General features: G+C 41.9%; 1 protein-coding gene across 1 annotated transcript; it reads left to right on the top strand.

Annotated features, from left to right (window-relative positions):
* The first annotated feature begins 1,629 nt into the window (after positions 1–1,629).
* antxr1a (ANTXR cell adhesion molecule 1a) lies at positions 1,630–24,232 on the top strand. Its single transcript, XM_076150639.1, has 18 exons — positions 1,630–2,173; positions 5,221–5,292; positions 5,383–5,454; positions 5,829–5,910; positions 6,070–6,103; positions 6,997–7,076; positions 7,743–7,811; positions 8,875–8,955; positions 10,345–10,405; positions 10,748–10,846; positions 14,109–14,178; positions 14,291–14,369; positions 14,665–14,760; positions 16,992–17,033; positions 17,780–17,875; positions 18,605–18,772; positions 20,063–20,143; positions 22,667–24,232. The coding sequence occupies exons 1-18, from the start codon at positions 2,016–2,018 to the stop codon at positions 23,078–23,080; spliced, it is 1,854 nt and encodes a 617-aa protein (XP_076006754.1). The 5' UTR covers positions 1,630–2,015; the 3' UTR covers positions 23,081–24,232.
* The last annotated feature ends 1,827 nt before the right edge of the window (positions 24,233–26,059 follow it).

Raw genomic sequence — 26,059 nt, 5'->3', positions numbered from 1 at the left:
GGCAGCAGTAAGCCTCTTCTCTTTCTTTGTTGACAAATAGTTACATTTTTCAGGACAGTACTGCCACCATATGGAATAGCATGAAACAGCTAGTTATAAGGAGCTATAAGAGAGAGTGATAAAAAAAAATATTCGAAACAGAGTCATTGTGTCAATCTACTGTTCTGTCACCGTCAACATCACATAAAAAATAATTGCCATCTGGAGTGTGTGTACAGCATGATTACACACTCCTGCATATACACTCGATACAATCCCAGCCAGTTGTCCCACAAAGGAAATGCACTCTGACATGACGACTGAGATGTTTGCCTGAATTATTCTATTTATGATCGCATAATTACTCATTATTAATCGCTTACTCAGAGAAAACATTCTTTGACTTGTGCTGAATACATGATATTAAAAAAAACTGAAATCAGTGTTTTGGCTTGATCAAACTATAATCAAAGTAGATACTGTGATGTCATCAGAGGCCGGGTCATAGATGGACGATACATCCCCTCCCTGTGGCTGCAGCAAGAACTACAAAACCCATAGGCAGCCGGGGAGTAGGAACAAAGGTCGCTGCCCAGCTGAACATGGCTGAGCTGATTGTCCCAGGGAGGGACAATCAGCAAGAGGTGAACACAGTATAAAGAGAGCAGAAAGCTGAGAGGCAGGGAGAGAGAAGGAGTATGTTTGTTGGGTTGTCAGAAGACAGAGGCTGAGAGTTTTGGTTCCATTACATGTTGTTTTGTTTGCCTTTGAACTGCCATGTGTAAGTTTACCTGTTAGAGAAGAATTAATACAACAAATTGAAGTTGTCAAGCAAGCCTGTCTGTCTTCCTTTTCTGCACTCACACCTCGGAATCGGCAAGAGGAAAGCTCCTGACCTCTCAACCAAGATGGCTCAGCAGCACATTACATTACGATTATTTGGCAAACACTTTTATCCAAAGCGACTTACATTACATTATCACCCTTCGCAGAGGGAGGAGCAATTGAGGGTTTGGTGCCTTGCTCAGGGGCACCTCGGCAGGGCCTCGAACTGGCGACCCTCCGGTTCCCAAGCGGAAGCACTACCCACTGAGCAAACCTCTTTGTCTTTACTTTACTAACAGATGTGGGCGACAACATATATGACAGATATTCAAGCCAAATCCCCATCTGGACACTATGAGCCAATGCTGTTGGTATAAAGTGGATTTATTACTGGAAAACTCAAGCTGTGTGTGCTGTTTGTTTATTGGTTCAGCTAATATTTACACTTTTCCACTGGCTGTGACTGTGATGTGAGGTTATCGGCTGCTGTGTTTCTGTGACTTTTAGCTGGAGAAATTCAAAACACTTTATCTGTCAAAAAGACAAGTTTGAGGTTTCCACTTGTTTGAGGGTGTGTCAGTCAAGTAGCCCAATGATGACACCATAGCAACTGACTCAGACTGTGAACTACTGTATGTTTCATGGGATATGTTTCTAAGTAAGGTGGTGCAGTGTGCACAAATACAAGTGAGTGTGTATTTCTAGTGTTGTGCTCTGGGCACTTACACATACTCATCAGCCACTTATCACCACTAGATGGCAGAACAAGCGTTTCCATTTTATTGTCTTCATCACTCTCTTTCTCTTATTACACACTCACAGAGACAGACACACACACCTACAGAGGGAGAGAGAGAGAGAGAGAGAGAGAGAGAGAGCAAGAGAGAGAGAGAGAGAGAGAGAGAGTTAGTTAGTTAGTTAGTGAGTTAGTTAGACATGCAGGGTGTGAGGTTGTGTGATAAACTGAAGCTAAAGTGAAAAGTTTTGTTTTGTCTTGTTGCACGCTTGCTGTGACACATCAGACCCACAACGTTCATGCCTCCCTCTTTCTCTTCTCAACTGCACTCACTGAACTCCACTGGATTTTACTGCTTTTGCAACGCTGAAGGAAGAACCTGGAAGAAGGATTATCTTTGCAACTTTTCAGTTCCTTTTCATACAAGCTGGTTGCGTTCACCGTCTTGTCTGTCTAAGCCCCCTCTGCTGGAATAATGGCTTTAAACTGGAGTAGGAGAACCTGGTTCCCACTGGTGTTTGGAGCTACGCTGGTGGTTCTTATCACTGGGAATGCTGGACCGAACCAAGACAGAACACAGGCTGGGTCCTCCTCCTGCATTGGAGGCTTTGATCTCTATTTTGTCTTGGACAAGTGAGTTGGTTGCTCTTCTTTACTTGAAGATGGAAACATGGGATGATTATTGTTGTTGAGTGAAAAGCATGCAGAACCAAGTGAAGCATCCATTTGGCTCCCCTGACTCTGCATTTGCTCTTCTGATGTTGCTGAAAGGAACTTGTATAATTATTGTAAAATTGTCATATATTTTGGAATGACCAGCTGTGGCAGAGAAAATACTGTACTGATATCATCAATGATATGATACTGTTTTCATCACGCCCCCTGCTGTCATGTCACGAGGGAAACGTGTCTCAGCAGATCTTATTCAGACTCGCAAAGAGCCAAACAATAAACAAAACAATGCTTCATTCGTGCGTGGATGCAAATCATTCAGCAGCATCTGTACAGCTGTTCATTTAATGCACGTGTGTGTGTGTGTGAGTGAATAACACAGAGATTTTATTGGCCCTGACCTACATTTCAGCATGATTTATGTCTGCAGATGGCAATGAGCAGCCATGTTGTCGGTATTCCCTCATTCTCCTGTCGACCGCAGGCTCAGCTAACTTTATCTGCATTACATCTCTTTCCTTTTCCCAAAGTTTTTAACTCATATGCATTCTGGCTGGACATCAATGCACAAGCAGCTTCTGTGTCCAGAAGACATCCAGGGGTCTTAGTGAGATCTGTGTTATCAGATCTGACACACTGGCACACGACCACATGATGAACATCCTCGGTGGAGCTCTGGGTTATCAGGAGGTGCATTCTTAAGTCAGAGTTTGGCAATGATGCACAACTTTCAGAGCAAGAAACGAGCAGCACCAAACAGATAAATGAAAGCAGGCTTAAAGGCTTTAAAAAGCTCGGTGTCATGTTTGATATTAATTTCAGCAGCTGCTCAGTTTCCTGGAGCTTCATTTAAATGCTGAAAGACTAAGGCTCAAATATGCTCAGCTCCTTTGGCACTGGCACCAATTCTTACCCAGACTGCTGTTTTTGGCCTCTAACAGACGATTACCTCATAACATTTGTGTTTTGCAAAAACCTGCCTCTTTTTATTCAACCACAAGCAGGAATTTTTGCCAACTAGGTCAACCAATGCATCCTCCAAACCGCTTTGTTCTTATCTGGAAGACGGTACTGTTTGCCCCTGGGTCTGAAGTCTCTCTCCTCTTCACCTCCACTGTGCAGAGTCTGGCTCTCGCTCGGAGGTGCTGATGGATTTTCCAGGCCTCCTACTCCCGGCACTCTGCTGTTTCACTGAGGAGAAATTAGACGATTGTGTGTAACAGAGAGTAATTGTAACCGTGAGCTGTACCAGGCAGATTCATCCTATATGTGTGACCTGACAGCCGGTTTATTTACTCAGCAGGCTTATTGCAGTTGTTGTTCCTTTGCTTTGCATTGAGCATCTGTTCTCCAGGCAGAATCCTCACAGTGATGTCCTCCACCTGCTCTCGCCGTCCTCCTGCAGTATCTGCCCGCTTTCTCTTCTTCTCTCTCTCCTCCTTGTCTTCACTACCCTTTCTCCATTAGGTCCAGATGTTCCAGTGTTTCAGCCTGTTGGCTGGCCTGTTTGTGCTGGGACTTTGTGTCATGGTAACAATGGAAAACTTGGTCTTTTGAGAAATGTTGTGAGAAGTATAAATGACACCAACTTTGAGTTCAAATTTATATGAAATAAAAATGTTCTAGACAAAAAGACAACATGCATGCTTTTGATCATTAAAGTCTCCCTGTGGAATTGTGTTTCAGAATTTTCATCAATTATTCTCTGCAAAGAACAGCATGTGTATCCCAAAGTTCAGTGTATTTCCTGCCTCATAAACTTTAATATTTTCTTCTTCATGGCTTTAACTGCAGTTGGCAACCAGCACTAAAATCTGCATTGCTGCCACCTCCTGCTTTGGAGTTTGGAGCAGCTTCATTCTATGACAGTAGTCTTCATACTAACACAGTGGACTTGAGCTTCCCCATGTTGGCCCTGTTCATACACACTGTGTGCTTACATGTTCAACAGACACGTCAATGATCATGTAGACCAGCTGGATTATTCCCTGAAATCTGAAGGATGTTATTTGAACTGTAATATTTGTCTCTTTGACAGGCAGCAGTAAGCCTCTTCTCTTTCTTTGTTGACAAATAGTTACATTTGACAGGACAGTACTGCCACCATGTGGAATAGCATGAAACAGCTAGTTATAAGGAGCTATAAGGGAGAGTGATAAATATTACCTTTTCGAAACAGAGTCATTGTGTCAATCTACTGTTCTGTCAACATCAACATCACATAAAGCATCGTTGCCATCTGGAGTGTTTGTACATCATGATTACACACTCCTGCATATACACTTGTTCCAATCCCAGCAAGTTGTCCCATAAAGGAAATGCAAACTGAGATGTCGACTGAGACGTTTGCCTGAATTATTCTATTTACGATCGCATAATTTAGGCTCTTACTCAGAGGAAACATTCTTTGACGTGCTGAATTCATGATATTAAAAAAACAGAAATCAGTGTTTTGGCTTGATCAAACTATAATCAAAGTAGATACATAGATAAGATGGCTCAGCAGCACAACTAGTGGTCAAACACTCTTCCATGTGCCTTTAAAGCACTGAATGGCTGTTTCCATACGATTCAACACAGCAAACCTCTTTGTATTTACTCCGCCAATGATGATGGGGCAGGACAATATGGTTTGTGGTCATTGCCATGTAGTCCAATAAAAACACTACGTAATGATGTGAGAAGAATCAACACAGTTTTGAGTATATTGGCTTTGATGGGATCCAGCGCTAAACACTTAACATCTGCACTGACCTAGTTGCAATCACAGACATTTGCGTGAAAGTTTAATGAGGATTGATTTATAATCTGACTGGGAGTCCATTATAAAGATGTTAGCTGTAATCTATTGCAGCTCCTTATACAAGAATATCCTACAGGTTATTTCCGTTTCTGTCTTTCAAGATTCTCAATAAGAAAGCGCTCAGTACACAGGAAGGGTTGTTCACATTCCAGCGATGTTTAAGGAAGGAAACATTCTCACATCATTTTGGCTTTTCTCTTTGTAGATCTGGGAGTGTGCAGAATCACTGGGCCGAAATCTACCATTTTGTCGAACATCTAGCTTACAAATTCATAAGGTAAACAAGAAATGCTTCTAAGAAACAATGGAGAAAATAGAAGAAATGTAGGATTGGTGATGTGAAGGAGCATGTTTTTCTCTTTCTCAGTCCACAGTTGCGGATGTCCTTCATCGTGTTCTCCACCGAGGGGAAGATTTTAATGCGGCTGACAGAGGACAGGTGGGTGCAGATTCCCTTTAAAATGGAGTTTAATCTTCACAGTTTAAGAGTTTAATCTGATACTCACATTAGAAACACTGTGGCCTGCGTTCAGATGGTGTCCAATGTGTCCTTAGGCAGAGACGCTTCACTGTTCATGGCTTCCCTCTTATCTCACTCTACAAAGGGCCAATTTCTCTCAATCTGCGAGACAGTTTGTTGAGCCAATACTGTTTCCATTCATTCATCTGTTACTCAATAAACAGATGAAAGTGCTGGCCTTGCATTTCTGTGCCTTATGGCGTCTGTGTACAGTCAGAGTTTGTAAATGAATCTGACAAAATGAGTCTTTTCAATTGTACGAATCAACAACCGCCTGTTGTTTATCTGCACAGAGAACGCATTAGCAAAGGTCTTGAGGAGCTCCAGAGGGTCCTTCCAGGAGGAGACACCTTCATGCATGAAGGCATTCTGAGGGTGAGGCTCCTGCATATCCAACTCCAATCTGGCATTGACTCATTGTTTATGATGGTTGGAGTCTGTCAGACCCAAAATGGCTTCTGTATTAGAGCTGAGAGGAATTATTCATTGGTACAGGCTACTTGAAAATATTAATCCAGTTTGTTTTGTTTGCAGGCCAGTGAGCAGATTTACTATGGGAACACTGAAGGTGTGTATGCTGTTTTCCTTTGGTCTTATTGGTAAAAAAAAAAAAGAAAAAAAAAAAAGGGACCCACAGCTGATAAACTGAATCAGGTGTGTTGAGCCACTTGAACTCTGTGAGAAGCCAACGCTTGTCGATCAAATCAACACACTGATTCAGGTAATCAGGTGTGGGCAGAACAGGGAGAGATGGGAAACATGCAGGAAGCCACTATACTGGGTTATTCCCCATTTTTAAATCATGTTCTAGACTTTCCAGGAATATTCTCACCAGACAGACTCAATTTTTAGCTTTCATCTGTGATTTTTCATCGCTATTCCGGACTCATCTTGGACATGTATAACCTTTAAGTGGTTATCTTTAAGACTAGTTCCACTATTTAATATTATGTACTAGCTGTCGTTATTCCATTTGTTATTCCATTTGTTATTCCATTTGTTATTCCATTCGTTATTCCATTTGTTATTCCATTCGTTATTCCATTCGTTATTCCATTCGTTATTCCATCCATTGAGGCTTTGGAGCATTCCCCACTTTGAGGAGCGAGTCAAGGTTATATTCCATGATGTAAATTCACAGGATATAGCAAATAAGACGACATTTAAGACGTTTTAAAAGTGTATGACAGATTTTGGTATATTTCTGTGATCAGCAGCTGGAGTTTGCACTTGACCACTTAATTCACTTCAGTGTGAGTGACAGTTTGGATTTACTCCTTGATCTGGAATTTAAGGTAAAACCTGAAGCAGAATGTGAGTTATCAATTAAACAATTTAGATTTTGAGCCATCCAACTACAATTTCCTGAGAATATTCTGTGATTTATTGAGATATACAGCAGTATAATAAACATTAGGAGCTCAGCTGCAGCAGGACTGACCGCATCCTTTCTGTGTGCAGGTTATCGCTCTGCCAGTGTGATCATTGCGCTGACAGATGGAGAGCTGCACGAGGATCTCTTCTACTATGCTGAGAGAGAGGTGAGAGGGCGGGGGTGAAGGATTTGGTGAAGCTTAATAGGTGACGGTGAAAGAAAGACTTTAAATGGGTCACACAAATTGGAACCAGACGCAATATGTGCACAGCCCACATCAAACTCATCCCACCACCCCATTCGTCAGTGCTTTGATCCCCTTCCTTTAATGGTCGGAGCGTCCTGTCAGATTTACACATCGAGTTCCGAGCCCAGTTTGCACGCCGCACATCTGCAACAGAATCCAAAGCTTTATTCCTTCAGTCCGCTCAGATGCAGATGCAGGCTTGTGAGGCCGAGAATCTGAATGCCCCAAGAAACACAAAAGTCAAGCTGATATCTCCAGTGTCCTGACATGCTGTTTCTTAGCAACCGTGTTAAGTCTTAAAACGTCATTTACTTTCAGCACCGGTGTTAGTTTCCACTTGTGTTTTTACTGCAACATACTAAATTTGGTTTGTGAGCTCCATTGACATTTAAATTGTCATATCCCAACCAAATTGTTTCTTTTTTTTTTTTCCACAAAGAAGACGGTGTTGCCCAACATCTTGTAATAGAGCCGGACAAACACATAACTATCTGGCCATGTGTTAGTTGGTGTTGTTGTGAAATGTGCAAAGAGTAATTGAATCCAGGTGTTGAGCGTCTTCCTGTTTTTGTGAATACCTGACAGGCCAACCGCTCCCGAAGTCTGGGTGCCTCAGTTTACTGCGTGGGGGTGAAAGACTTCAATGAGACACAGGTGTGTTTTCCACTATTTTAGGTCTGTATCTTAATTTTACATGACATTCATAGTTTAGCGAGTGGAACTGATCATGGTTTTGGGAAATTATGGGTGCGTAGCTTTCCAAAGTTAAGCCTCTGAAAGCACTGCAGTGCCTTAAGCCTATACGCTGTCAGCCGTGTCATTAAGTGATTTACATTACTTAAAAGGCACAGTTTACCCCCTAATTAATTCTGTCATGACCCATTTTCTCTCATGTCGGCCCAAAACTCTGTTGAAATTCATATGAAAACACACCAAACACACAAGTTAGCCCACCCAGTAATAACTCCCAGCTGCCAGAGAGAAGAGTTAGCTAGGATTTCAAAGCAGTGACTGAAAATATAGCAGCATTATTCAAGGAATACTCTCTCATTACCGTGTAGTGGTAAAATGATCATTTTTGTGCATCTTATTATACGAAGAGGAAATTATTGTTTTCTGTTAATTACACACACAAGGGGAAATTAAAACGTCTGAGCCTGAAACAAAGAAGATTTTTATGAAAGTAATTGAAGTAATTTTTGAGGCTATAGACATTTACCTCTTCCCAAACATGCGAAAGATATGATATGATGTCATAACAATTTACCAGGATTTGGGCTAAATCTGTGAGTATTGTAGGCTGAAGTGTGTCGCAATGGAAAAGCTGACCTAGATCATATCTATGCAGGGCTCAGAACTTATCAGTCAGCCTTTGTATGTCCACCTTTGTTGGCTTGTACCTGTACTTTGCTCAATGACAATTAATTTGAATCTAATCTAATCTAATCTAAGATAATCAGATCAGATCCCTTCTATGTTACAAACTTTCCCAGTGTTGTGTCTCATGAACATACATTTAGACATTTCAACATGAGGTTGAGTAGATGATGACATGCATTGGATGTTTGTTCAACTCTCTTCCTGCCAAATAATGGATGATATCAGAGTGTTGGATTTGCCAAAGCAGAAGGTTGTGTTTAGGCATTATTAGATTATAAAAGATCACGATTGGGTAAATGGCTGAGATTGACAACCCATGAACTTTTTTCCTCTTTAGCTGGCAAATATTGCTGATAGCAAGGACCACGTCTTCCCCGTGAATGATGGATTTGAGGCTTTGCAAGGGGTCATCGATTCGGTAAATATTTCAGCACAGCCCACACACACATGTTCAAACAGCACTTTGGAAGCATTGCCAAAGACTCTAGCTATCATAAGGGATAACTGAAGAGTGACATGCTTTAAAAGTCCATAGGAAGCTGTCGTGCATAAATGGAATTTGTGTAATCTGGCCTGTCTCGGTTACTTCTTTTTTTTAATCCATCAACAAACTGATCAAATAGCACACAGGAAACAAGGCAAAATGGGTTTAAAGCTGGATAAACTATTCCATCCATGGAGTCTCGCCAGGGACAAAATTCCAGGAAAACCTGCTGAGACTGTGACTTTCCTGCTTTTGATCAGTGCCGCTGAGGTCTATCCAAACAGGATCAAAGTGTTTGTGCTGTATCTCTTAAGACCCACCTCAGAGGTATTGACTTCTATTCTTACATCTAGTATATTGAGAAGCCATGTCACACAGATACGAAGGCTGCTGTCATGTGTGTACGAGGTTGAGTTAAAGGTCATCTGGAGCAGATTAAGGCCAAACTGAAACTGTTTGTTGAAGGGACTGGTCTGTAAATCATCAGAGCAAATAGCAACATCAAGCTCAAGATAGCAACACGAAGCTGAGGAACATCAGCCGGAAAAGGTTAATAAAAAAGCACAGAAATGCGGCGGCTGGTGGTCCAAGTTTTCAGCAGAGTCGAGTGACGTCACAGTCACAATGTGCACGGACACTATGACAACGCAAGCGCAAGAGACACCACTGAAAGAAAGAATGAATGAAAACAGAAGTTCGAAGGAATTTGCAATTAACACACAAACACACGCACGCAGGCATGCACACACACACACACGCACATACACACCCTGTAAAGCATCTATTCAGCACATTTCTGACTCTCGTGAGGTGCTGTTTTGAGTGAATCAGGATCCTGCTTCTCATTAAAAACAAATCAGTTTGCGAATCCCAAAGCAGATCAGCCCATGAACGCAGCACCACATATCCACAGAGCACGTGCTCCATTCTAGCGGTATGGGACATTTCTAAATACCAAATTGACAACATAGAAATTGCAAACAAACGGCCTCCCAGGTCAAATAAATTCTGGTTGCAACACAAGTTTACTAGTTGTGACGGATCATGGGACCAAACTTTTAGATTCCTCGGTGTCAATATATGGTAAATAAACCGTTTCTGGTTTTGTTCTCGCAAAAGGGACAGTTTATAATGATCTCAGATGCTGATTATTACACCAAATTCTGCTTGTATTGTTCTCTCCTTCATTGTTGTGGCTTAAACTGGGCTTTTAGCTTTCGTGCAGACTTGAGACCGCAATCTGAAAGAGAGAGACACCAACACTGGAACTGTCTCACATCATCCCCCAGACCATAATGAATTCATTTTTTTTCACCTCCTTAGATCCTGAAGAAGTCCTGTATTGAGATCTTGGCAGCGGAGCCTTCCAGTATCTGTGCAGGAGGTAAGGGGATGAAGATTTACCTCCTGTTCATCTTCTTCTTTGACTCACTAAATGACACCTCAAAACAAATGTCATAGCAGAGCTTTACTCTTAAACTTTCATTCTCTAATTGTAAGGAAGTGTTAACATAGCATTGGGGTTTGTGGTTTGGCTGCAGAGTGTTTTCGACCTCAAACTCTTTACAGACATGACAATCCTGTGACCAGTGTGGGGAAACAGTAGTGGTTGTTGATGTCGCTGAATATCAGATGCTGTGGTGATAATGAGTTTGGACATTATCTTGAACCACAAATCTGCCATATTCTCGGGGTGACACAGTTAGGTTTACTTTTCCTCACACAGAGTCTTTCCAAGTGGTGGTGAGAGGAAACGGATTCCTTCACGCCAGGAATGTCGACAAGGTTCTCTGCAGCTTTCGCATCAACGAGACCGTGACCAAGAGTGAGTATCACAGATGACTAGATTATTCAAGTTGTTGTTTAATAATTGATGTTCTCATCCAACTATTACTTCTGCATATAGGAGTATTTTACCTGTGCAAACGCTATACCCTGATTTCGACAAAGATGTGTTGTATATTATGGAATTCCTTTATTTGCTGAATAGCAGCAGGTCAAGACAAACAGAGACAACTCCTCTCGCATCCTAGTTTCTGGGAAATATAAGGTTGAGAAGGATACGCTGGTTGCATTCCTGAGTTGTAATTGAAGGATCCTCCTAAACGGGACGCTCCAGCCAAGCGATTGTGACATTAGCCTGCTTCAAATGACACCTTCTAAGGATGTATCCCATTAAAGGAGACACAGAGTAAGTGTCAATTCATAGTGATTTTAATTATGATTCTGATTAGAAACATACTATCTAACTCCAAATATGATCACCAAATTGATTTACAACATAAATAATAAACAGATGAGAGAGCTGGTGATGGTAAAATTGAGCATTTAATTACAACTGGCTGAGCTTCCCAAAAACACAGAGTCAGCTTCACAGCTGGAATTTTCAATGATAAAATAACCCACTGGCACGGAAGGTGTTTAGTGCTTAAGCGCACATTGTTTAAAAGTCTGGAATGAGACCAGAAAGAAGAGATAAATGAAAACCAGTGCCACACACAAAGCAGAAAGGGGGAAAGACCGTAAGGATTCTTCCAATTTCCCAAAAGTCCTTGCAAGTGGCCTGTTGTATTAGCTGTTAACTCACTTCCTACAGTGACGCCACAGGAGCTGCAGGTCTAATTACAAAGCAGCTGCTTCTGTGAGGCAGACGTGACGCTGAATGAAAAGCTTTGACCAGAAGTGCTGATGGAGCGTATGTGTGAAACAAATGGCTGCTATAGCGACAACCACGAATACTTTAATACAGGAATCTGGTATGCTACATTATTGGTGTGAGCTTCTTATAAATTACACACTTATAAATAGTCTGGGTTTCTAAACCGTGAGAAGAAGGAAATCTTGCTCACATTATAACCCTGGAAAACTCCTCTTGTAATGTTCTTTCTGTTTGTGATGAGTTGGCGGGCTCTGCGTGTGTGTGTGTGTGTGTGTGTGTGTGTGTGTGTGTGTGTGTGTGTGTGTGTGTGTGTGTGTGTGTGTCATTGTAAAAAGACTAAAACTCTCTCCAAATATCTTTTGACTGATCTAGAACCAGAAAGTTTTGTGCATGTGGTTAATGTTAAGTAAACTACACAGTTTTGATTACCCATGTTGTAAAAATGTAACATATCAAGTTTACCAAACACTTCTTGAGATTCTCTGGTTCAGCCCTCTGAAGGCTGCACTCACTCTGCTCCACGATACACACATCTTCTTCCTGTTTTCAGACTTTTTTGGTTCTGCTCCCAGAGATTTTTGACTGATCAGCAGAATAAGAGTTCTGGTTTAGCTTTATTTCCAAGCAAAGTGCAAAACAAAATCAAATCGAGGTTAGTCATCCACAGGCCTAAGAAATGTTGCAAAATTAAAATTATGACAATTAAAATGCTTCTCATTATTCATTCTCTAATAAATAACCAAACATCTGACAACTACTGTCGGGTTGCCATGGACTACAGATGCTGAATGCATTGTTAATTGTCAATGCTGAAGTAGCTGATGTCAACAGGACTCAACAGATGCATTTGTTCCAATAATCAAATTACAGCCAAAAAGTGAAGAGTCATCATACATTATTAATCGCTTGCCAGTCAAATGTTAACAGCTTCTCAAAATCATAATTGTTTCTGCGTGATACAACATCCAACATCCTGCAGACAAACACAGGACATGGAAACCATTCTGAGTGAAATCATCTCCTTATGCCAGCACCATAATGCCTGTGTGCTCCTCCATCAGATGCGACCGGTCCTTCAGAGTGTTTACACAAAATCCTCTGGAACTTATTTGCTTCTCATCACATGCAAACCTTAAAATGAAAATAATTAGGCCAGAGTGCTTGGAGATAAATGTGAGGGACTTTTGTTTTTGCTTGCGTTTGCTTTTCTTGTGCTCTTGCGACCTCTATCCCTCCTCCGCTCTGCGCCTTGCATGCTTCACAAATATGTGGAGATGGTAGAGAGGAAAGCGGTGCTGTGTAACTACATGTGTTGACCAGATGAAACCATGTTTTGAGCGTGTGTCTCCAGGAAAAGTAGCAGCAAATACAGCCAGGCGCGGTGGGTTTTGGCCTCTGCAGAGACGTCCCCAGCTAGTCCCTGTTTTTCTTTCTTGGTGACAGATGATTGCAGCTGCTTCACCGGATGACATTGAAATGAATAATGGGCAACGGGATACAGACCATTTTCCCCAAATCCATCTCAAAGTCTCCATTTGAGATCACCTTAAGATGTAATTCCGTGTAATTTACTAGGCTGGAGCTCAAACCTGGGGCACTTGTCTGCACCTCACAATAAAACTTGACCTGTCTCTGCGCTTAGGGAGTAAACAGTCCAATAAAACACCATGACATGGACTCAGGGTGTTTGCCAACATCTTCATCCCCCAAGGGATTAAACAGTAGATGTCGGATGACCGTAGTGAATCAGGCACCACCGGCTCTGCACTTCACTGGACTTGGTAGCTCATCCTTATGATAATTGACTCTCAGTCCTTGTGGTTCGGTTAAAGGCCACTCTGAGTGCAAGGTGGTTGCGGAGATGATCTATCTCTGCAAGGGATATTTGGCCCCGTTTGTCTTGGCATAGAGTCGATTTTGGCAATGTTGTTCTCCTCCATCTTGCAATGTGTTTCTAGCAAGGAGCAGCCGCCGCAGCCCATGCAGCTCTTTGTGTGGATTCTCTCAGTTCTGGGCTATGCTGCTCTCTCTCTGCCAGGATAAACAGGCAGGCTTGGTCGATGATGCTTGTTGGATTTGTCTCCCAAAGGCCAGCTGGACGCGGACAGACTAACCATTAGCGTCAAAAACACAACTCAGGGTGAAAAAGCGTCTTTTGGTGTTGTCGAGTGTAACACAGATGTCTCAGACAGCAAACAGGTTTAACTTCTGTCGTCATGCGCACGATTCCTGCTGTCAGTGACCCAAATTTCTCTAATTAAAAGTGAGGACATCAGAGATTAAGCGGTCAACAAACTTACCTCATTCAGGATAAACATTGACATAATGTGAAGATATAATACTCTGATATCCAAATGTGTAAACCCCCTGCGTCACTTGCTTGTTTTGGAATGTTTGTCTGATGTATCTTTCTTGTGTCCTCCTTTAGTGGTGAAGCCTTTGGTTGTGGAAGATACATATCTCCTCTGTCCTGCACCAATACTTCAAGATGAGGGAATGTGAGTCCTATGATGATTCTATATAATCAATTACCACATCACCTCAGTCTCTACTGTTTGTCTAAGGGGACATATAAATAACAGGCCAACCTGTTTTTGTTTCTTTTTCCAGGGCAGCCAACCTTTATGTCAGTATGAATGAAGGTCTCAGTTTCATCTCCAGTTCAGTCACGATTACAACGGTGGGCTGTGTGAGTATTACGCCACATTGGTCTTATCTTTACCGTCTCTCCACCTGATTGTTGTTTTTGCGGGGGTCCCGGTCCTAATGCATCCCTACAATGACTCACAAATGTGTGTCAAATTATCTCACGTCACAAAAGCTACACAGGACAGGATCTCTTTTCAATTGTGGCCATGCATGCTGTCTAATCCAGCAAACCGATAACAAGCACCACATGCACAAGCATCAAGCCAAAGTAATTCTGACAAACTTATTTAATGTTATACATATTGAACGTTGTGTCTTTTTGTTTTCCCTTACAGTCTGATGGAACCATATTGGCCATAGCTCTGCTCATCCTGATGCTGCTCTTGGTCTTAGCCCTCCTCTGGTGGTTCTGGCCTCTGTGTTGCACTGTGGTGAGTTCTGAAATGATGACTGATGACTTCAAATGCAATGCAGTAATATTACATGCAGGCTGTAAGATGGAGACCGAGGTCTTTTGCAGGTCTCGTCAGGCATCTTATTAACCTAAACAACATTCCCTTGGTGGGGAGGTTTGGGTCTATGAGTCTATGAGGGTTCTGGGCCCCTGCAGCTAAATTTAGTCCCCAGCCAGGAAAGGTCAAGTCCATTGGGTGAAAGTGTGTTTAAGTAATTACGCTGCTGTTGAAATAATTTGTTCCCAGAGGTCACAGCTGGTGACCTCGAACCTTATAATGCATACATAAGATTTTCCTTTAGTTGGTGAAAGTCTGAGGGGGACAAATGGAGGGGGTAGAGAAGGTTCCAAAGTAGAGTTAGCAGCTGGCAAATCCATGTTGTAATCACTGCACATTGACCTACAGTAGTTTGTCCATCTTGTAAAGCTTCCAGAGCCTTGAGAACCTCTGGAACCTGTAAATTAGAATCATGTCTTTCAAATGAATGCTGCTTGATATGTAAAGGCTCAGAACTAATCAGTCAACCAACTTGTATGTCATCAGCACACTGGGGGAAAACGTCTGAATTAGCACCTTGTTTGACTTTGCACACTTTCCAGCAAGCAGTGTGGAAATAAAGACGCAGATTGGCCGTCTGTTTGTTGTTGTGTCACTGTAACTATGAGCGCAGTAGATGGAAGATAACAAAATAGATGTAAAAAGTTTCATGAAGAGCCTTTTTATGATAATCATCTGTTCTGGATTTAGTCAAACAAGAAGAAATGTGTGTGTGTGTGTGTGTGTGTGTATGTGTGTGTGTGTGTGTGTGTGTGTGTGTGTGTGTGTGTGTGTGTGTGTGTGTGTGTGTGTGTGTGTGTCAAAACATTTCAAAGCTCTCCCGTTACCACTCGCCTCCTCATGTCAAAATTTGGGATTCTCCATCCAAATGAAGAGGCTAATGACTCCTCACCACCGCTCCAACGTTTCCAGAGCTGGAAACAGGAAAGTCGAGCTTTGCCAGAGAGCAATGTCAGTTTTTTTCTGTGTTTTTTTTTTACACAACATGGCCTCTATGTTCACTTTTTCTGTTCTTGTCAGTTTCCTCGCAGTCGGTGCCGCTCTGTTTAGGAAAGCGATGCTGGGTTACCAAGGGAAATCATTCTGCCTTCCAGGATTTCACAGAAGCATAGGGGGGGAAAAAATCACAAATACAAATTGGAGCCACAGAGTTTGCCAAGTGTGCCAAATGTCGAAGAAAGCGTCTTTATGTCTTTGACAGAGCGGTTCATGGCACAGAGACAACAGCAAGACAAGGGAACCATGTGAGACATATACAGACAATAGACTAAACAAATTATTGTACATATACACAGAAAATCATAGTGTTCCATATGTACATATCCAAGAGTGTGCAACTTACTGATAGTGCTGACAGAGATGGCACATGGAAACAATGGAAAGAGCAGAAAAATTAGGTAAATACTGTAAAAAGAGATGATTGATAAGTTTTGAGCCTTGTGATATTTTCTCATAATTCCAAAGATACACATTAGCTATAATCATTTGAGCTATGTGATGTGAACCTCCAGGGGTTGGCAGAGCTCTGAGAGTGGTACAAGATGGACAAACTATTGCAGGAGTGCAGTGATCACACACAGTTGCTGCACCTCATGATAATAGCTTCAGCACCTGCCGATCACCTCGATCTGGCCCCATAACAACATCACCTCTGGCAAAGGCTTTAAGCTGAATACATGTTGCGCGCACACACACACACACACACACACACACACACACACACACACACACACAGACACAGTCAAATTGTAGTATTGAAAATAGATACTACAACTCCTCTGTGTTAGATCTTCCTACACCAGGATCATAAATTATCAATCAAGCCAAGGATGAATACTACAAGATACCATTAAAAACACTGAGCAACAAACAACAGAATACAACATTTATGAGCTTATAATTCTTGCCTTCCCCTAAACAACAACCTCAGCTCAACAAATCTGGACGGCAGATTTCTAGGTCAGTGCTCCGCGCGTGCAACTAGTAAAGTGAAAGTGGAAAAAAACAATTCCTCTGCCATGTGTTGTGTAACTGTGTAGCTGCACACAACCACTTTGCTAACACCTGAAGCTAAGAAATCCACTTTGACTTCTGTTGTGTCTCTGATGTCTCCTTCTCGTCTCACACAGCGTCTCTATTTACTTTTGCAGATCATCCATGAACCTCCACCACCAGCTGAAGAGGAGAGTTCGGTAGGAGCCGCTCTGTCTCTCTTTCAGTCGTTATTTAAGAGTCAGGCAGCTGGCAGTGTTTAGGTTTAGTGATTGTTCACTTTTTGTGCCATTAAGACCTCAATGACCATGTGGAGAAGTGGCGTCATTCAGCCATTCCCTGAAACTCCAATTTCACCCTTTTTACCAATTCAAATAGGTTGCGAGTTTCCACCCCCTCAAACCAGTAATGAGTCATTTTACTCTCCCATTCTACAAATGTGTCTTCAAGATTTCACTTATTGTTTTAAAAAAAAGAATCAATTTCCCTGGATTATGTGACCTTCATCCAATTTGACATATAGTAACTGTCCAGAGACATTTATGCAGTTCAGGATGCATTTCATTGCAATGAATATCTTCCCTGATGCAGATTAGGCATCGACTATCTTGAAAGTAAAGCTTGCTACCTAAAAGTGCCGGTAGGTTCTATGGATCAGACAGGGGGATATTAAAAAGCTGAAATAACAGACTGGCCGTTGGGCTCCGTAAGTTTCCCAGGTCTAAGCGCCACCGCTGAGGGGTCAGAACGGGGTTAGCAGGGGCAGAAAGGAAAGGAAATGCTCCAGATGAGCTGTTTGCTGATCTACACAGGTTTTAACTTGTACATACCTCACAAATTCTCCCTTAGTTACCTCAGCGAGGGTTAAACCAGCTTCATTGTTGTGTTTACATCGCACCCCTTCAGTCAAACATGTCATCTCACATCATTCAATTTCCCCACATAGGATGATGAAGACTTTGAAGCTCCTAAGAAGAAATGGCCCACAGTAGATGCGTCTTACTACGGAGGGAGAGGAGTCGGTGGAATTAAAAGAATGGAGGTGAGATATCGTCAGTGTCAACATGTTACACTCATCAGGTAATGATTGGGATCTGATTGATCTATCCAGATGATTATCAAGGGCAGTAAGTGTTAAAGCCCGATGGAAGTGGACTTATCCCTTGCGTCAGTGAAAAGTGACCTAATCTAAATGCTCTGAAGTCACGACTGTATTCTAATGATAGCAGCTGATTCACACATTTTATGGATTACTCATAGCACGAAGAAATAACTGCTCAAAACCATGTGTGTAACAGATTTGAGCCCTTTGATCAATTGATATTCATGTATGTGTCATGTTTGTGCAAAATTTCACACATCACACAAACTAAATACATACATTTATTAGTTTCACTTAAAAAACAGATGAAGCCTCAAAAGGCTAGAAATGAAAGGAAACATTTGTTTGAATTGAAATCATATTTACCATAAAATGGCTAACTTATCTTTGAATTAATAACATGTGGTTCGAAAATTAACATAAGAATCATCAAGGCACAGGGGTAGGACACACACACGCACGCACGCACGCACGCACGCACGCACGCACGCACGCACGCACGCGCGCGCGCGCGCGCGCGCACACACACACACACACACACACACACACACACACACACACACACACACACACACACAATATACTTAAAAAGGGGGTTCTTTGCAGACTGACACACTTCAGTGTTTCCACATTTCATTTGTTTACTTTATATCTAAAACTCTCCATTAGGTCCGCTGGGGCGAGAAAGGCTCCACCGAGGAAGGAGCAAAGCTGGAAAAAGCCAAAAATGCCAAAGTGAAGATGCCGGAGCAGGAGTTCGAGTATCCCTCCATGCGAGTCCTCAACAACGGAATGCGTAAACCCCCAGAGCCACGCAAGTGGTACTCCCCCATCAAGGTACCAGCACCAGAGACTGGGGAGCGTGTTCAGTGAAGGATCAGGGCTGCAACAACAATTTATCTATATATGTATTTAGTATATGGAATAAAACATTAAATAGTAATGACACATTCTTCAAAACAAAGACAATACCTCAAAATTGTGTATGTAATTTGTTAATTTAATTTATAATGATATGTAATAGAGAAGTGGGTCGTCCTCTCACTGGAGTAGCTTTGCTGTATTGTCATTCATTTTCTGTAAAATTATTGATCAATTATTTGCTTCAGTATTCATTTCTGGGATATTTGTAGAAATGAAAACTGATATGAGTATGAATTATGTATATTGATTTCCAGTTTAGTTACACTGTAAAATCCAATGCAATCCAATTCAACAGCCTATTCGCAAATGCAACCTTTGTCAAGAATATTGGCAATATATCTCGATATATCAGATTTATTGATTTGAATTTATTCCAAAAAAGAAGATTGCATTGGATTGTACAGGTGCATTTGATATATCAGTGTTTTCCTTATTCCTCATTATTGTTCATAGCTCTACTGGGATGAACACTTCCAACAAAGAGCATATGTTCTCGACGAAGATCTGTTACAAATTACTCAATGTTATCCTGATATATGTGTGATTGCAGGCTTTAATAAAATGTTGCAGTGTTGAGTGTAGATAACAACAGTTAGGTGACTGCTGGCACACAGTCCCTTCCTCTCAGGCCAGAACAGGGTTAAAGGAGTCATTCTGAAGCCTTCCCAGTCGGCAGAGGATTGCTAATCGAAAGCAGACCCCTGCTGGACTGACCTCCAGGCAGTAAGGCTGCACAGCCAGCAGTTTCTGTGAGGAAAACCAGCTGTATTTTCTGCCCTTATTCTCAAAGTATTAGCTCAGTTTAAAACTACGAAGTGCACACAATGCTCTGACACAGTTTCTCTCTGATATTAGGTAGATTAGGTAATGTTAGTCAGTGCAAGTGGAGTTGGGTGTATAATGTTGAATTGTGGCAGAGTTGGAGGGGAACTGATATTGAGGTTTTATTTGTTTTACATGCATAGGAGACACACGCACGCACGCACGCACGCACGCACGCACGCACGCACGCACGCACGCACGCACGCACGCACGCACGCACGCACGCACGCACGCACGCACGCACGCACGCCAATCAAGGATTTTCTTTCTGTGGAAACAGTTCACAAAGTAGTTGGCTTTTCTTTAAGAATGGATGTAATGGAAGACGATCACAAAAGCAGCAGTGATGAAAACTTGTTTTTGTCCTCTCTGTTTCTGCAGAGCAAATTAGATGCATTGTGGGTGCTTTTAAGAAGAGGCTACGACCGTGTATCTGTCATGCGTCCACATCCAGGTGACAAGGTAAGAGCGATCCCACAACTAAACAAATGTGCATTAACTGCACATGTTCAATCAGCATACTGTATATTATCCCGACTGACGTAAGCTCTTGGCTTTACATTAGCATTTGGCATGGGAGGAGATTCCTTACTTACCCAAAATGTTGTGAAAATGGACCAGCTGTGAGCAATAAAAGTGTGCACAGAAAGACAGACTCATGGGAACACTTGTGGTGGGTTGGTATTTGCGCTGCAGAGCCCGACTGTACAGCAATGCGAAGACGTCTGGTGAAGTCATTGTGAAATGGTTAACGTATCTCCCAAAGGCCAGCTGTGATTGGGTGAGGATAACAGCACAGCGACCTTTGCTGTTGGCAGCCTACATGTAGTCTGAGTCAGTGGGGTATAGAAGTGTTGAAAGGGGAGACTGAGACAAATCTGTACAGAAAATCCCCAAACACAGCAGTTCATGACTCATCTTCTGCTGTCTAAGAAAGAAGAGCAGAACTTTAAAGTGTGTAACTTTTATGTATTTCAAATTTATGGTTATTGCATATAAGCTTTGTGATTTGTATACAAACAGGCCCTTCAGAACATGTTACTGTCTGAGGATCAGGCATAATGTGCTGCAGTTGGATTCTACCAGGCCTGAAACGTTTTGCAGTAGATGAAATATCTTTGTTTTTCATCCATTGACAAAGTGATTTTTTCCAGGAGAGTAACTACAGTGAACACACCACTCTTTTAATGAGGGGTGTGGTAGTGAGTCCATAAAGCTCTTCATTAGTGCCCAGGAAAAAAAGATGCACTGCTGCAATATCCTTGATGATCTGCAGTAAACAAGTTGGTTCTGGTTGTAATTAGGAATCTCTTGTCAAAGCCTCGTTTTTATAACTTCCACTAAATGAATGCAGTGGTTGGGAGGGAGAATGGGAGTCGATCCCAATGCCATTTACTGACTGTGATATATTAGCCTCCAAAGACTGGATGTGTTTCCAGTTATTCATGTAAATCAATACATCAGTCATTGTAAAGATGTGCGGCTGTTATATCAATTCCTCTTATGTCCTGACATCCTGACGTTAAGGTTTACTAACACGTTTGACCACGAGGAGGAGTCAGACAGCTCAGACGTACTGATGATTTAGCAAACAAATGCCATCCAACTTCTAACAAATGAATAATATATATATAGATATGAAGTTATTATGATTCATTTATACATTGCATACTAAGACACAGTACAACATTACCAGCCCAATTCGGAACTCCAGATTTTGACTCCACTCCACCAGCTTGCTACCTTTAGTTACAAGCTCACTAAAGCTGTGGTTTGGGAAAACTCCAACTACTTCAAGTCCAACTTTCCCCCCGAAGCCAAACTCCATTTTAGAGTTTTCCTTTCTTTCGGTGTTTGTCTTGATCGGTAGTTTGAAAAACAAATCTTGTAAATTCAATCTGTAACTTGTAGCTATGAGAAGGTGGTGCTATTTCTAAGAAACATTAAGAACTCCATGATTTTCACTTTCCCTCAGGCAATAGGAGAATGAAAGTGTAGGTTGAGTTACTTTTTCCAGCTTTGCCGTCTGACATGCATCACTTTGGATGGCTTTGTCCCAGAGGACCGTTTCTCCTCGCTGCTAAATGAGAGGCACAGAGCTGCACTGTCATCCTCTATCAGTCCACCCAAATCCCTGATCCCCTCAGCCCGGCTGCTCCAGGGGTGAAGCTCGTTCCTGGAATTCGATCGCCTTTCAGCATTACCTCACTTTTGGTTTGGGATTGGAAGAGAATGCCGACAGGTTTGCATGTGCAGCTAAATGGAGCGTAAACACATTATAATCCATAACTTTAGCCATAGTTGGGAATCTGATTATATGTGGGTAGATATATGGAGATTTGTTCAATCCCAAATAGTTATATTGTATCTGTGTGGACAATAGGCAGTGCTTCCAACTGAGCAGCACCATCTGCTGCAGTCATCAGCCCACACCATTTGTAATAGAAAGCACAAAGAGAAAATTTTATGTCTTAATTCAGCTGTCAGAGCAGCAAAGTCATGCGATTTGTCAAAGCAGTGCGACTTCAGGAAAGAAATGATATTTAGCAGAATTTCATTTTCCAGGGTGGATTTCTTTTTGTCATTTCGTTCCTCTTGTTGTTTCATTCTTGGTATCAGCTGTGGTCTGTAATTTACTTCAATTGAATTAGGGATGATTGAAAAGTTATGAGCCCAACATTTCAAGCTCCAACTCCAAATTGTTTTTCCTACAAATTCTTCAAAATTGGTTCCAGCTAAACCCTGATTCAGGTTTGGGGAGAGGGGGAAATCACTGAGCGCCAGTGAAAACATCCAGGAAGACTATTTTTAACTACAGCCTTACTTTAATTACTGTGCTCCATATGTTCAAAGCTCAAAACTTATCAATCAACCCCTCTAGGTATCTTGTTAGTGCTTTGTTTTTGTCAACAGAATGACATACAGAAGTTCATACAATGGTGTTTATAGACAGAACATAAATCGGCTCTCCTCTTAAAATTTCAGGGCAGATGCATGAACTTCACCCGCATCAAGCCGAATCCTCCTCCACGCTACCCAAACTACAACCATCACTCCTCTCCCATATACAACCCACCCAGCAGGAGTCCACCCGCTCCCCAGGGAACCCTCCCTCTGACCCCCGGTAACCCTCCATCCTCCCCATCCCCGTCGTTCTCCTCCACCCTTCCATCGCTGCCTCCCACTCCCTCTCCTCCCATCACACCTCCGCCTTACACACCCCCTCCAAACCGGGCTCTTCCTCCAACCACCCCGCACATGTCTGCCCCCCCACCAGAGTTCCCGGCCACCCCGCCTCCCCCTGCCTCCCCGACGGGATCCTTGCCCCCTCCACCACAGGGACCTCCTCCGGGACGAGCCCCGCCCCCTGCTCGCCCACCACCGCGCCCCGACCTGTAGATCCTCCAACAGCGAATGGGGTTGGATAAAGGCAACACCAGAGATCAACGCACAATCATCCTTGATTGTACCCGTGAGCAAGGACACGTGAGCGACTCGTTCCACGGTCAGCGGGCTGTGGTCTTTCTGCGTTCTGATGTGGTGTATTGAGATCAACTTGTTTTCAGCTATTTGTCTACACTGACTTTTGTGTACATCTAGCCCAACAGTGCAATTGTTCTGATGCTTGAATTATGGATGGATTGCTCGTACTCATGAGGTCCAAGCTGGTCCTCTGAGCTGCTTCAGGCTCTTTTGACCCCTCCATGACCACCAAGGACTGATTAGAACCCTTACATTCACTCGATTGAGCAGAGGAACGACATGTGCTGATGTCTCTGTTACGTGAACAAAGGCCCTAAAGAGATAAGACAGTTCTGTCTATTTGAGAAAATATATGAAATATGTGTCTGTGTAATGTTATGTTCAGTAGACAAAAGATGCAAGAGTGGAATTACTTAGAAGCATCTGAAAAATCCCTGTTATGATATTCCTGAATGCCAAGGAATTGCATGCAGTAGCCTTTGAGTCACTATTTGTGCGTGATTTTATACTGTTTCCTCGTTGTTTTCTACCTTATGAATCCATTGTTTTTGTATTTTTTTGTTTCTTTTTTTAAAACTTGTAAATCTAACAAAACAATCATTTCTGAGAGATGTGTGTAGATATGTTGATGCAACAATGCAGCATATTGGACATAATATTGTGCTCAATGTGTGATCTGAATGTAAATTGCCCAACACAGGTAACAGGTTTTAATACATAAATGAACAATACTCAACATTTAAATTATTGTTTTCTGACAATGTTTTATAGATTATATCTGTAATGTTTGTGATCACAGCAGGAAAAAAAAACTGGCCTACATTTTTCTATGTTCTATTACAATTATTTGTCAATCAAATACAGTAATAGACAATCTCCACCAATATGCATGTCGAATTAGGTCAAATACTGCATGAACACAAAATTAACTTTGACTTTAAAGCAATTGAATGTAAGTCACTGTTCTGTTCGTAAACTGAGTGATGACTGCAGCCTCTGCTATAAATGCATATGCTGCCTATACAAATGTGGACCAAAATAATAATTTTGAATAAAAATCAGGGAAAACTTTGAACAGAAGTCGTGTTTAATCGCCTCCTCTGCATTTTGCGAATCATTTTGATATACGAGAGAGTAAAAACGATTCTCTCATTGACGACCTACAGCACAGCCCTGTTTTCTAGATAATAGTCCCACCGTGCTGCAGCGGCCTAATGTCGGCCAGCCTGCATATCGCAGCATAGATAACAGCTTGTAGACTCTCTTGGAAAGTTGGTCTCCTACTCTGCCAGTTCAGTTTCATCAAGCTCACTCTGACAAAATGCTCTGGCTGACTGTGGCGATCCCTCAAGAGTTTGAAACATCTGAAGGCATTTATCAAAGTGTGCCGTTTCCCGAGGCACATAAAGTTCAATGTGATGAGACATGAGGAGCCTGGACATAATTTATTGCATGTCATTAGTCCAATCATGTCACAGCAAAACCTAAAAAGAGAGTACGGTATATCATAATTCCGACCAATATATTATGTAGACATCTTAATTTAGAGTCAAGGTGAACCATTGAATTGCATGACAGTGCTATTTTCTTCAAAGACAACAACAAATCTATAAATTAACCTGATTTATTTCCCTACAAGGTGAACACTGAGCCGTAGTTTGTCGTCTAACCTTTCATCCAAAACCTGTAAAGACTTTAATGGATTTTCTCCATATTTACTTAGCCTCTATTTATCCTTAAATGTCTCCGTTACTCCATCTGCAAATGTCTTCATGGATAAGATGTCACAATATAACTTCCTAATAGCCTTTTTTTTGTTTAAACAGCGTGTTGGATAAGTGATGTTACGTATTGGGTGCATGGGGTTCATGCAGTGATATTGCTACACACCACTGGTTGAAAGTAGTGCACCTCACTCAGTCCTTGAAATGGAAAAAAAGACTTTGCACAGCAGGGCTAACTAGCTCCAGATGTTCATATGTTGCATTATGTCACATTCACAAATGGAGAGAGCTATCTTGGAAAATATTCCACACAGTCTAATTCTGAGGAAACGTGGACAGGCTGCAGGAAAGGCATGGTGGTGTTAATCCAGATATAATTGTGGTTTGGGGGACAGCGGACAGGACGGAGTGGCACAAAGAATTTTCTGAGTTGTCTTGACATCTTTACTATCTCTTCCATCCATGTTCTTTTTGTCTTTTAGGGAATCAAGTTCTGTACCATCTCCTTTAAAGACAAACTCAAATTTACCATTTCAAGCCTTCCTTGAAAGTCTGAAGCTTGGATTTGAGCTGGTTAAAGGTTTTTGGCTAATAATACTGCGCTACTTTCACCAATATTAAAACCAGCAAATGTAATTAACTCAAGTACAAATCCGGGGCTTAGCAAGGCTGGTGTCCAACTTAGCTGGAACCACTGTTGTGTTTGGTGGCGCATGAAGGAAAACTGCTCTCCGGGATCTCTTTGGAGTAAATCCTCTACTCATTCCAGACATAAATGAAATAGAAAGTAAAACGTGTACATATGAAATAATGGGCAATATGTGTGAGTAAACACACATGACATGAAGAAGACATAAGTGAACCAGCAGCTCATGGAAGTTAATGTTAAGGTTAACAGTGAAAGGTTAATGTCACAATTACAATGATAATGATTTGAGATGGTAGAAAGTTACACCTACCTCTCCCATTGTGGAAAGAAAAAGGCGGCCTTGTGGAAGTGGAAATTAATAGGAAGAGCCAAAGAAAAAGAGGGTGCATGAGGTGACGTTGGAGTACAGCTAAAGTGTACACAATGGCTCTCCAGGGGCTTTATTCCCTCCCACCCAGATAGCAAAAACAAAGACTTAAGCAAGATGATGCATTTCTTTCTTGGTTTTGGGCGAGACAGGAT

This window comes from Genypterus blacodes, unplaced genomic scaffold (genome assembly GCF_046128005.1).
Source record: "Genypterus blacodes isolate CSIRO-AG114 ecotype Tasmania unplaced genomic scaffold, CSIRO-AGI_Gbla_v1 ptg000053l_1, whole genome shotgun sequence".
In the NCBI taxonomy this organism is placed as follows: Eukaryota; Metazoa; Chordata; class Actinopteri; order Ophidiiformes; family Ophidiidae; genus Genypterus; species Genypterus blacodes.
The sequence above is the reverse complement of the archived record's forward strand: the minus strand, read 5'-3'. Positions and strand labels throughout refer to the sequence as shown.

Coding starts and splice junctions, on each gene's coding strand:
- antxr1a (XM_076150639.1), top strand. CDS start 2,016: ATGGCTTTAAACTGGAGTAGGAGAACCTGGTTCCCACTGGTGTTTGGA. Junction 10,847..14,108: donor CAACGAGACCGTGACCAAGA/GTGAGTATCACA, acceptor GTCCTCCTTTAG/TGGTGAAGCCTTTGGTTGTG. Junction 14,761..16,991: donor GGCCTCTGTGTTGCACTGTG/GTGAGTTCTGAA, acceptor TTACTTTTGCAG/ATCATCCATGAACCTCCACC.